Below are 13,680 nucleotides of genomic sequence, written 5' to 3' on the forward strand. Positions count from 1 at the left end.
TTACAAAGCTACGGATGGGCGAGGCCATTATCACCAATAATAATAGGAAGGGGTTCATTCGAACAATGTGATATTGCATGCGACCATTGCACCACATTATGCAGGTGGATGCCAAATACCCTGAAAACTGCCACGACGCATTCATCCTACACCAATCTACAGTGTCACCATTACTTAACAGAAGATCTAGCCGAGATGGATGAATCATGGGAGATCAGGGATACTCTCTTGAGCTGTGGCTCATGATGTGATTCAAAAACCCACAAATTGCAGCTCTAAGGAAATGTAATGAAGCACATGCCTCCACAAGGGTACAAATAAATATTACCATGAGCGTACTGAAGCAAAAATTCCATCTTTGGACAGGTCTGGTGTAAGCTATTTTACAGCTCTGCAAACATCTCCAAAACAACAGAGGTGTGCTGAATGTTGCACAATTTTACTATCTGAAGAAGAGTCACCATGTAGCAAATGGAAGAAGAGGATCAGGCTATCCCTGAGGAGGATGATGTCATTGAGTCTGAGACTGAAGAGTTACCTGCTGCAGCCAGGAGGATAAATCTGGCAATGTCTAATAGACAACAATTTCAATTAAATGTCAAGCAACCCCAACATGAGCATTGCAGAATACATGTTCCAAATGAGCTGACTCTGCAAGCACCCTACCATTATTCTCCACTTGACTTCATCTATCTTGCATGCCATCGCATTAATCTCCTATTGCAGAAACCAGCCCCAGTATAAGTGAACTTTCAAAACAAAGTGGAATTGGAGATCAAATATTAAATTGGCCTAATAGTGATTATTGTTCTGCAAATTGATGGTTTTTCACTTGGTATTTCCCATTTGTGGCTGTGTATGATGATATCTCTTGTTGCCTAATCAAGTGCATCTAGGAGCGACTCTAATGGGAGAAGTTTTTACAATGTGTACAGGACTCTTCTTACACAGTATGTAAAAAGCCCAACAAGAGAGGGCACACTGCTGTATCTAGTAATGCATAATGAATCAGAACAGGTAAGAGTAGTAAGTGTAGGGGATCATCTAGGTAATAGCGATCATAGCATAATCTATATATATAAACAGATCGTTCTTTCTGTCTGTCTGTCTATCTGTCTGTCCTTCTGTCTGTCCTCGGGTGTGCGTCTGTCCGGCTATGCGCTCGAAAGTTATACAGCGTACCTACGCGCGCGTTACCTCCGAAGAAAGCTTACGTTTCCGGGACGCTCGTAAGCGTATTTACTTTTCGGTCGGACGAAAATTGTTCGCGCCTTATGCAAAAAACCTTCAAAATTAAACTCATTATCTGCTAGCATTGATTGACTGACGTCAAGGTTCGACCAATCCTGTGCCGTCACGATTGACCAATCCTACAGTACGGTCCCCTGATGTGTGTGTGGGCGGAACTAATCGTTTTCATCTCAGGGATGTGGCAGCCATTGTTTCGCAGCCATTGTTTCACTGCCATTACTTCAGCTTCCAGCTCAAACTACTTTGATCATCCAGCTTTGAAAAAGTTAGTATCTCTTTTAAAAATAACATAAGATTTACCAAAAACGTTTTATAAGTACTTTCACTTTCATCTTTCAAGGTATTAAAAGGTAGAAATGTTGCCCGGCAGCAGATTCACAAAGGGACACAGACAGGGCCCAAAAGCCTGGGACTCGATTTAAATAGCATAATAATCTATCTATCTATCTATCTATATATAAAAGGATCGATCTGTCTGTCTGTCTGTCCTTTGGTGTGTCTGTCCGGCTATACACTCTAAAGTTATAGAGCGTACCTACACGTGCATTACATCAAAAGAAAGCTTATGATTCCGGAATGGTCATAACCGTATTTACATTTCGGCGAGACAAAAATTGCGCCTGCGGTATCCAAAAAACGTTCAAAATTCCGCTCATTATCCGCTCATTAGCATAGAGTGACATTAAGGTCGACTAATCGTACGGTCGAGCGACCCGGTGGTCGACCAATCGCTGCGTGGCGGGGGCGGGTTCGTCGCGCATGCGGGCGGGCCCTCCTAGAGTCGAGCGACAGGACGATTGACCAATCTTACGCTTCGGTGACATGACGGTCGACCAATCGGTCCATGTGTGGGCGGGCCTAATCGTTTTGAACCGAGGTGAGTGTCAGCCATCTTGATTCGTAAGTTAATTTTTTTCCCCACTTTCTGTACGTGTAGAGGGGATTTTATGCAGCACAAATTCAGTACTTAGGAGCCCAACTAGCTCATTATATTATTTGCGTGTAATAAATGAGTCCAATATGTCAATTTTTTCTCGAGGTCTGATGCCTGCAGGCCTCAGGCCTCAAGCCTTGAAGCCTGGGCATCTGTTTGCCAGCATATCTTCTAACTTTATATCTTCTTTCCTTAAAAAAAATTCGCCTTTTGTAGTTAGGAGGGATTCTTTTTAAAAAAAATACAAATTTCCGATGTTGTACTTTGTAGTTCCTTTTTTTAAAAATAAAGACATTTTGCAGTTTTTTATTAAAAAAAAAAGACATTTTTCATTCCAACCGACATGACAAAATGGCCTCCGGCTTCTTCACCCGCCCTGAAGGCTGGCTGACCGCTTTTTTTTCTTTACTCCCCCCCTTCCCCCCCCCCCCCCCCCCCGCCCCCAAACCCGTTGCTCGCGCGTCCACTGACTCAGGCCGGGAGCACGGGGTCTCCTGGGCGGTTGCGCCCGCAGCGCGATATCACGAGCGGCGCCGGAGGGAGAGGGGGGAGGGTACCCGTTGCTCGCGCGTCCACTGACTCAGGCCGGGAGCACGGAGTCTCCTGGGCGGTTGCGCCCGCAGCGCGATATCACGAGTGGCGCCGGAGGGAGAGGGCCGGGGAGGGGGAGGGCTGGAAAGACTGAGGGGTGGGTGGGAGAGGGAGGGAGGGAGGGAGAAAGTGAAAGGGAGTGAGTGAGAGGACGTGAGAGGGGGAGGGAGGGAGGGAGAAAATGAAAGGGAGGCAGTGAGAGGAGGGAGGAGAGGAGGTGGAGGGGGAGAGGGGAGAGAGGGGGGAGGGGAGAGAGGGGGAGGGGGGGAGAGAGGGGGAGGGGGGGAGAGAGGGGGAGGGGGGAGAGAGGGGGAGGGAGGACATCAATGCCCGAGCTCAGACGTTATCAATGCCCGAGCTCAGACGTTTAGCTAAGCGCAGAGAGACAGACACTCACCTCAGATGGCGTCCACCGGGGCTGCGCAGAGTCTCCATCTCCTCACACAACACACACCCTCCCTCTCCTCTCCCCTCCCCCTCCTCTCGCCCCTCCCCCTCCCGCCCCCCTCCTCTCTCCCCCCCCCGCCCCCTCCTCTCCCTTCCTCTTCCTCTCTCTTCCCCCCCAGTCGCTCTCTCTTCCCCCCCAGTCGCTCTCTCTTCCCCCCCAGTCGCTCTCTCTTCCCCCCCAGTCGCTCTCTCTTCCCCCCCCCAGTCGCTCTCTCTTCCCCCCCCAGTCGCTCTCTCTTCCCCCCCCAGTCGCTCTCTCTTCCCTCCTACAAAGGAATGCAATTAGGTTTCCTAATTGAGAGGAGCTGTTAAGACATTAAGGGGAAAAATTGGGTTGGTTTGCGCCTCGGGGGCGCTAATGTGGCGCAAATCCCCTAGCGCTCAGGTGCGGCGCTGCTAACGCCTCCCGCAGAATTCTGTGGAGGTAGCCGGTACGGCCGTGAGCCGCTGCGCCGCCGGCGATGATGTGATCGCCGTGTGCAGCGCCCTGCTCGCGCCCCAGCCGCAAACTTCCCTTGCGCCCCCTGACCTATGGCGATATGTGCAACAGGTTCAGGGGGACGGTTTGGCAGCGGCGGCGGTGCAAGTTAAAGGGCAGGTGTCGGACGGCCATTTTAATTTTGGCCGACTGCCAGCACCTGTCCCCTTTCACTTTTGTATGTGGGGTGCCGGCCGTGATCGCTCAGCCCAGCACTCCTCTTGAGTGCCAGGCTATTTTCACGGCACCCCGCTCCCCAGTGGTCCGGCAGGGCCCTGGTGCAAGCAGCGCTAGGCCTCCTCCCCTTTAATCAGGGGAGGAGGCCTGCAATGGCGCGGCGCTATGTAGTGCTGCGAAATTCATTAGTAGCGCCCCAAGCAGGAGGTGGAGTGCTTTCCAGTAGTGAATATCCTACTACTGAACTTACGGCGGGGGGGGGGGGGTGGAGGGATAGGGGGGGTGGTGACGATAGCGCCCCAAAATGGGTGCCACCCAATTTTTCCCACTAAGTTGTTGATTATATTCATACTTTATCCACAAGTCCGTGTGTGTTGGCCCCACCTATTCCTGACTGCATTTCCTTCTAGCATCAGCAGTAGTTACAGAGTCTGGCCTCTCTGTTTACTCTCCGCTATAGTGGAAGATCTCAGTCACCAGCCCTGGCCTGTCCACTCCATCCCAGCCCCAGACCCCTCTCTGCCCCTTGCAGCCCAATCCCTGGCTTCTCACTCCTTTGCATGTTGAGCCCATACTCTGTCCCAGCCCCTGGCCATATTTTCCTCTTTTACTCAAATATGTTGTAGTCAATGATTGCTGGGGCTTTTTTTTTTCATTCGTTCATGGGTTGCTGGCAAGGCCAGCATTTATTGCCCATCCCCAGTTGCCTGCTGTATGCTTCTTTGTGGTGGATTGGTACAACTGAGTGGCTGGCTAGGCCATTTTACAGTCAACCACACTGCTGTGGAGTCACATATAGGCCAGATTCCTGCCCTAAAGGACATTAGTGAACCAGATGGGTTTTTAGGACAATCCAGTCGCTTCATGGTCATCATTGCTGATAGTGAGATTTATTCCAGATTTATTTAATTAACTGAATTTAAATTCCCCAGCTGCCGTGGTGGGATCGTGGTCTCCAGATCATTAGTCCAGCCCTCTGGATTACTAGTCCAGTAACAGAACCACTATGCCACTGTTCCCTCTCTGGTTATGGGTCCAGCACAACAGCAGCAAATCTGATCTGGTGTAGAGGTGAACCTTCCTGCCTGATCCTCCCCAACCCAACCCCCTCCCTTCCTGCCTCCCCGCCCCCACTCCCCTCCCCACACTCCTCCATCCCCGCTCACTCCTTCGTACCCAGGGACAAGTAAGATCATCTCTGCAGTTGTTGAATGGTCGGAGCTCCAAGTTTGGTTCTAAGGTTTCATGGGAGGTGAGAGAAAAAGGAGCGCATGAAAGTAATACGGAAAAAAGGTGAGAAATGGAGAGAAAGTGCATGAGGGACTTTTAGGGAGATGGATTTTCAGAAAGAAGTAGAAAGAGTGAGAAAAAATGCAGAGACCAACTGAGAGATACAGAGGGGAGAATGAGAGAACCCCATAAATAGGAAAATGGAAAAAGTGGAAGATAAAGAGCTTCATGTGCCAGGAGCACATGTAGGAAGTTTGAGTAGGTGCCTCAATTCTTATGTGCTATTGATGTGCAAAGCTCAGTGCTGGGAGAACTAAGGATGAAAATATGCAGCCAGCATTTGGTCACCAGTTTCTATGTCAATTCTGCCTGGTGAATGGAGTTATTTTCAATTACATACATGTGAAAGCTCTGACGCACTTTGCTCCTCTGTTACTGTTGCAGTGAAGGAGAAGAAGGGCTCCGGGCTTATTACTGGAGTAAGTTCTCGGCCCCAGAGGATATAGCACACTACATCAAAAATGCAACCACATCTAACTTGCAGCAAGTCAGTGGCAAAAAGCTGAAAGTGCCCGTGCTGAACTCCTCTGAAGAGATATCCTCCATTGAAGAAGATTTTGATGTTTACACAGTTGAGCTGTTTGGTAGTGTTTTCATTTACATAAAATGAAGATTTGCGCAGTAAGTCTAGAGATTCTGTATTATGTTTCTGTGTGTATTCTTTTCAAATCTCACTATCTTTTCAACTTTTTGCAGCTTCAGGATCTGAAGAATATGACTTAACAGTAAAGTCAGGTATGGATTTTTTAACTTACTGTTACCATTAGTGTATCCCATTGACAGACATAAATAAATATTAATTCATATTCATGGGTCCTCCCATTGTTACTATAAGAGGGCAGATTTGGATTTCAGGAGGGCTAGCCACCCAATCATGTACACATAAGGCCTGACCAATTTTGACGGTCAGGCCTCATGGGTGGGCCGCCCACGCATTTGCAGCAGTCACAGGCAGCCCGCCTGATTCTGTGACAGCGAGATTTCGACCAGTCCCGACACAACTTTAAAAGATGACTGAATACATCCCTTAAAAAGAGGTGTCGTTTCACCCAGATTGTGGCTAGCGCAGGGATTTATTCACTGCAGCATAGGATGTCAAAGGCAAAAACCCCGAGGTTCAACAACACAGTGGTGGAGGTCCTAGTGGAACAGGTGAGTTCCTCTTTCCCTCAGATGGCACCAGGGTCCCTAAACAGACTTCACAGCAAGCCTGGATGGAAGAGGCTGAAGTGGTAAATGCTGGACCATCATCCCAAGGACATGGGTTCAGTGCTACAAGAGGTTCAACAATCTGACCAGGATGGCAAGGGTGAGAATGATGTCTTGTTACCTCAATCTTTCTGCATTAGACCTTGCCGCAGCAGTTTTTGCTCCCCACCGCAGCACCCCAAACTCTTCTCTCTTCCACTCCACATGCTTCTCCTCCAATCACAGCAGGTCACCGCACCATCTCTCCTTCTCGTTACAATCATACACTCACCTGCTGCTGACATCCGCAAAACAAGCACACACAGCAGACTGCGTTCGCCTGGTCACAACTGCAAGGTCTTTTATTCTTCTGCTAACTGCTTACACATTTCTCACTATAGGCACTCTCTTGCACATGACCACATCCCCATCCTTCTCCCAACTTGCTGCTTCTCCTTTTCAGCATCCATACTAGATGAGGATGCCTCACACGGCTGAACAGAACAAGAATCACATACTAACTCACTCCAACTCTTATTGCAGGACAAGCTCGCTCACAACCAAAGGGGAGAGGCCCAGCCTGCACGCAGACGGAGGAGGAAGCCATGCTCATTATTAGGTGAAGGCAGCTCAAGGAGTGTTGGCAATGGCAAGACTGGAGGCAGCGTTCATCAGGGTTGTCTCCTTTTTTATTTTACCTTCTTTCTTTCCTTTGGAAATCAAACATACAGGTTTGCTGCTACAAAACCTTTTTCCTGCCATGCTGACCCTTGCCCCCTTCCCGTTTCTCTAGGTTCTTCCCATCACTCGGACCCACAAGAGAAGACTCGGAGGGGAATAGCCCTCCAAAAGAAACACCGTCACTTCACTCAATCCTTCACAAGCAGCAGTACAGAAATTGGCACCCCGGCTGGGATAGGTAGTGAGCTATTGAAGAAAAGTAAATTGTCAACTCTGACAATTTAAAAATGTTTCAACTGATGTAACGTCACTGTCTATTGTGCTTATGCAATTACTGCTTAATTTGCTCTGACATAGACAGCATAATAACATAAACATTGACATTTTTACTGAAGAATATATCTGTAAGTTTTAGTTGTTTAAAATATAATCTCCTGTCTGCCCAGTAAAGGTTAATTAATATTGCAGTAGATCCCATCAAACTTTCTTACTCATTAGAAAGCTGTCATCAGTTATCTCCCGAACTCCATTTCCATAGTTGCCTACAGATTAACTAGTCATTGCTGTTGATGGGATCTTACTGTTTACAAGCTGGCTGCCACATTTGTCTACTTAACAGTGACTGCACTTCAAAACATAAGCAATATGAAGCACTTTGAGGCATTTCTGAGAGATATGCTAAACAAATGTAAGTCTTTTTCTTTGAGATACTGGGTTGGTGGCTGTTATGATCATGCACTGCTGTGAGCATATAAAATAGTAACTTTCAACCATAACTGTAATATAAAAACTAAAAAATATGCATTTATATACAATTAAAAAGTAATGTTGAGCCTTGTCAGAATTTCAGTGCAATCAGTTTTATAAATGTTTGTCAGTTGCTTGAACCAGTTTGCATACCACATTGTTTTTAACAGTAACTTAACCCAAGACACAGCTCAGAAGTATGTTTGGCAATAGTCCAGTCAGTGCAGTAATCCACTTTATCAATTATTCTAAGTTAAGCAGGTCATTAAATAAAAACTATTACCAATCCGATTAAATAAATTCTTTTGATGCCAAAATCATTATAGTGCTGAGCAGTTTCAGTAATTAACAGTCTTACAGTCCAATTAACTGGTAACACCTTTGCCAGTTTCAAGCACTGATTGTTGATGAGACTGAGTATCAGTACTTTATAATAGGTTGAGGGGGGGGGGAAATCCATATTACAGCTGGGGTTTATCTTATACAACAATTATATTCTGCACTGAGAACAAGCAAGCTAATTCTGTGATAAAAGCAGACTGATTTGAATACCGGGAATGGTAGCTTAGTGGTTATATTCCTGGATTAGTAATCCAGAGGCCTGAGTTCAAATCCCACCATAGCAGCTGTGGAATTCAAATTTAATTAAATAAAATCCGGAATTAAAAAAAAAAGCTAATATCATTAATGGTGACCATAATTGTTGTAAAAACCCATCTGGTTCACTAATGAAGGGAGGAAATCTGCTGTCATTGCCTGGTCTGGCCTATATGTGACTCAGATCCACAGCATAATGGTTGACTCTTAACTGCCCCTTAATGCTCACCACCAACTTCTCAAGGGCAATTAGGTATTGGCAATAAATGCTGGCCTTGCCAGTGATGCCCACATCCTGTGAATTAATAAAAAAATGACCTTCCCTCTACCACAAGGTCAGAAGTGGGGATGTTTGCTGATGATTGCACAGTGACAGTGTTCAGTTTCATTTGCAACTCCACAGATAATGAAGCAGTCTGTTCACGCATGCAGCAAGATCTGGACAACATTCAGGCTTGGGCTGATAAGTGGCAAGTAACACAAGTGCTTGGCAATGACCATCTCCAACAAGAGAGTGTCTAGCCATCTCCCAATGGCATTACCATCGCCGAATCCCCCACCATCAACATCCTGGGGGTCACCATCGACCAGAAACTTAACTACTGTGGCTACAGAGGCTGGGTATTCTGTGGCCGGGTGACTCACCTCCTGACTCCCAAAGCCTTTCTACCATCTACAAGGTGCAAGTCAGGAGTGTGATGGAATACTTTCCACTTGCCTGAATGAGTGCAGCTCCAACAACACTCAAGAAGCTCGACAACATCTAGGACAAAGCAGCTCGCTTGATTGGCACCCATCTACCATCTTAAATGGCGTACCATGGTTGTAGTGTGTACCATCTACAAGATGCACTGTTGCAACTCACCAAGGCTTCTTCGGCAGCACCTCCCAAACCCACAACCTCTACCAGTAGAAGGACAAGGGCAGCAGATGCATGGGAACACCACCACCTGCAAGTTCCCCTCCAAGTCACACACCATCTTGACATGGAAATATATCGCCGTTCCTTCATCATCTCTGGGTAAAAATCCTGGAACTCCCTCCCTAACAGCACCGTGGGGTAGGTTCACCTCACGAACTGCAGTGGTTCAAGGCGGCGGCTCACCACCACCTTCTCAAGAGAATTAGGGATGGTCAATAAATACTGGCCTTGCCAGCGACGCCCACATTCCATGAATGAATAAAAAAATTCTGTTAAGAACTAATAACAAATTTTTACTATATGAAATCTTAATACCTGATGGAGTCTTACTGTTGTGCTGTTGTTATATTTATTATAATATAATAAATATATTTTAGTGATTAGTGGTAGATTTGAATAGCATTTACTCAAAATACCGTATTTGCAGACTAACCTTTCCCTTAAAACATCTGCATGGAATTCATTGACAAGTTTTGTATATCATAGAAAAATATAACTGTGATTGTGTGCTAGTGATTCTCAGTAAGTTGCTATCTGGTTAAGAGCTTCGACCAGTCCCCTACCATAACTCCAGTGACAGGCTGGCAGAACCCCTGTGGAATTTAAGCCCCACCTTCTCCACTTATTGGGGGTGGGGGGAGCGGGGAGAGGAGGTTATTTATAAGCAATAGAAAATAATTTCTTGCCCAGTAATATGTCTACTTTCATAGCACATAGAGGACACGATTACAAAATTCACGAGCCTCAAGCAAGGTTAGAGATTAAAATAAATTCTCTGGGAATTTCCTAGGGGGTTCTTCCCATCGGCTGGCATTGACCCGGATTTTGCGGTTGTAATGATGGCGAAACTTTCAGCATTCACCGTCATTACCCTGTGAAACTAACAGCAAATTGTGGCATCCGCACATGCGCAGTTAAAAGCGGAAACCCAGAAGTTGCTGTCAGTGATTCCATGCTCCTCTACAGGGCGCGCTGTTGAAGACCCGGCAGAGGGCAATCTTTGAGAAATCACTGAACTGATGAGAATTTCCCCTTTTACCCTGTAATATTGCTGTTAAAAATCCCTGAGAAAGTTAAGCTTTGTTCAATGAGATGTAACTGGCCCTGAAAAACTAATTTTATATTTGTGGAATGTCATTTTTTTTCCACATTGATAAAAATTAATTTTTTAAAATTAATGTATTTTTTAAAAGTTTGTTTATGATATTTCAGCTTCTACCGTAGTCCCATGTGTATGTCCCAATTCTCGGTTATCATTTCCCACGGAAATTGGTTATTTGGGTCAATTGACACTTTTAAAAAGGAACTAGATCAATATTTGTTGAAAAGCGGAATTAAGGGTTAAAGGTTAAACAGCACCGCTGGACTTTTTTTTATGGGAAGTTGCGGAAGAAAATGAGTGTCCCTTAAAGCAGGAGTTCAACAGGTTGTATGGGAGGGGAATGCATGATATATTAATTAATCATATATAGGGACTGGATTGGGCTGAATAGCTTTTTATTCTATATTCTTTTTGGTTCTTATGATTCTTTTTAAATAAACAAACACTGATGGATTTAAACGCTGTATAGCTTTTCAAAACACTGATTCATATTATGGCCTATAAGAGTCTTTAAGTATAGGTCGTCTTTCGGTTTGTTGATTTCTGGATGAAAAGACTGCACCTTCAGACAGCCAGTGCGAGCAGTTTCTGAGTGGGACCTGGGGGGGGTTGGGTTTGGTTGGTCTGTGCTGAGCAGATTGAACTAAATGCAGGAGAAACTGAACCTGATCGTGGGTAGGAATGCATGGTTTGGCCAGCTTCCTAAGTTAGTGCACCTCTGAAAGGTTCATGTGAGTGAACAAATCAGCATTTGTAAATTGCCAAAAGGAACAGCCCCTGGTGAAGAAGTTCGTGATTTCACGGCGTTTTACAAACTGCATGGAATCCTGCAGCGTTACCTAGGCTGTGAAAAATGGAGAACTCTATTAATACGCTCAAATTGTGGATACATTTTAAAACTTAGCCTTTTTTACAGTTGCAATGTAGTGTGGCTTCTTGGATGTTTAACAATTACTGTATAAAATTTAAAAAAAAACAAGGGAATTCAACTTTGTTGACAGAAATTATGGTTTCCCACATTACAACACTTCAGAAGTACTTCATTGACTGTAAAGCGCTTTGAGATGTCCGGTGGTCGTAAGAGGCGCTATATAAATGCAAGACGTTCTTTTCTTTTTATTACTTGCAGCTTTGCTTATAATACCAATATTTTCTTTTATCATTTTGTTTTGGATGCTGCATTATACCTTTTGCCTATTTTAAACTATTTTTGCAAAGTTGAGCACATTATAAATTATGATTACTATACTCTATGGTGCTGTAAGATTTGCTTTTCTCATTTTGCAGCGATTTCCTTTGATCTGTACGCAAAACCAGGCAACAATCGGACACTGACGCTAACACGCCCAAAGAGATCCTATTACCAGTGGCGACTGCGAGTTCCAGCAGGCCATATTGTACACTTAGTGATCCTGACCCTACATGGGGCAATTCCAGGAAACTGTGCAATCCATAAACTATCAGCCTATGACTTCCTACTCCCTGTACAGAACAAAATAATAACACGGTAAGACAGCAGACATCTGGTGAGCTTTACTACAGTGCAGTTAGACAGTACCTTCATGCCATGATGGTGCCTAATTTACCTTCCAGTATTAAACAGCCGGTTTCTTATAGGAGTAAATTTGACATTTAGGGGGTGATTTTCATTCAGAAGTCAGGAAGGAGGCGGGACTACAACTTTCGGGGTTGTAGTCCCGCCTCCATCGAGATGCGGCCAATCCACGCAATTTTAACTTGATTGACCTTGTTGAGCAGCAGGCCAATTAAGGGCCACCCGGCAACAGGTGACGTCACAGACTGAAATTTCATCTGTCAAGATGTTTTGACAGATGAAATATCAGTGTTTCACAGCTGTTTGAAGCTGTCAAACACTGACAGTCTTACTTCTAACCTGAGTCCTTCTCCACAGACTCCGTTAGAAATCTCTCCTGCACAGAAAGCTGCAGGCTGTCACTTTTGACAGTTCGCAGCCATTCTGCTTTCTGTGCCGGTGAGATGAGGGATTCCCCGAACCAAAAGGAAGGAAGGCTGAAAAGGTAAGAAAATGTATGTAAAACTTTAGACACACCAAACACACTTACCTTTGCACTCATGCACACATCACTCACCTGAACACCAACATCTCGACCCCTCCAAGCCCTTCAACCCGACGGCCCGACTCCTCCAACTTGGCGTGGTTTGGAGCCATCGGGATTCCCACAGTTCAAGCTTAAAAATAGGGATTAGGCTAAAAACTGCCTGTTAACTACCTGTTAACAGGCAGTTAATTGGCACTAATCCCTTCCCGCCTCGGAGAGAAGAGCAGAACTTCTTCAAGGTGAGCATTCCTAGAAGAGAGGTGGCAGTGAACCAAACACTAATACGATTTCCGTTTGTCTCTTCAACCTTGTTCATCTTCATTCGACCTGAAACGTTAACTCTGTTTCTTTCTCCACGGATGCTGCCTGGCCTGATGAGTTTTTCCAGCGTTTTCTGTTATTTCGGATTTCCAGCATCCGCAGTATTTTGCTATTGTATCTTTCCTGGGTTTAGTCTTTCAATCAGGATTTTGTATTTGCAACTGGAATTCTAAACAATGCACTTAATACAAACGCCAGGAACTTCTTTTGGGGGTTCTTGCGATTGGCCACCGTAAGGGACAATAAATGGAAACCGAGGGAGCTGTTCGTTGGGACGGGCTTCACTTGGCCAGTGCTGGGACTAGAGTCCTGGCGGATCATATAACTAGGGCTGTAGAGAAGGCTTTAAACTAACTAGTGGGGGGGGGAGGTTCCTAGAGAGCAAATAATACAAATGACAACAGAGAAGGTCATAGACTTAGGTAGCAGTGGGGAAATTAAAAACCAGAGCATGTCAGGAAGCGGCAGAAGGTATGGAATAAAAGGTAAAGTAATAAAAAGGGCAAAAGCAGGAACTAAGTGTCACAAAACATCTTTGAAAGTTCTCTATCTGAATGCACGTAGCATTCGTAACAAAATAGACGAGTTAATGGCGCAAATAACTACATATGGGTATGATCTTGTGGCCATTACAGAAACATGGCTGCAGGGTGACAATGCCTGGGAATTAAACATACCAGGTTATTTAACGATCAGGAAGGACAGGCAGGAAGGAAGGGGAGGTGGGGTGGCTATGTTAATAAAGGAAGGAATCACTGGAATACAGAGAAATGATATTGGGTCAAAAGATCAGGACAATGAAACAGTTTGGGTGGAGGTAAGGAATAATAAGGGGAAAAAAACACTAGTGGGCGTAGTCTATAGGCCTCCGAA

General features: G+C 45.3%; 1 protein-coding gene across 1 annotated transcript in view; it reads left to right on the forward strand.

Moving 5' to 3' along the window:
- LOC147107669 (suppressor of tumorigenicity 14 protein homolog) overlaps window positions 1-13,680 on the forward strand; it is a 91,514-nt gene that overhangs the window by 15,340 nt on the left and 62,494 nt on the right. The window contains exons 5-7 of the mRNA XM_086006895.1: window positions 5,553-5,752; window positions 5,865-5,903; window positions 11,693-11,912. Coding sequence (XP_085863021.1) covers window positions 5,553-5,752; window positions 5,865-5,903; window positions 11,693-11,912 — 459 coding nt within the window. The remainder of the gene's footprint in view (window positions 1-5,552; window positions 5,753-5,864; window positions 5,904-11,692; window positions 11,913-13,680) is intronic.

Source organism: Somniosus microcephalus, chromosome 14 (assembly GCF_052327205.1).
Source record: "Somniosus microcephalus isolate GS21.2 chromosome 14, FLI_Smic_1.0, whole genome shotgun sequence".
Taxonomy (NCBI): domain Eukaryota; kingdom Metazoa; phylum Chordata; class Chondrichthyes; order Squaliformes; family Somniosidae; genus Somniosus; species Somniosus microcephalus.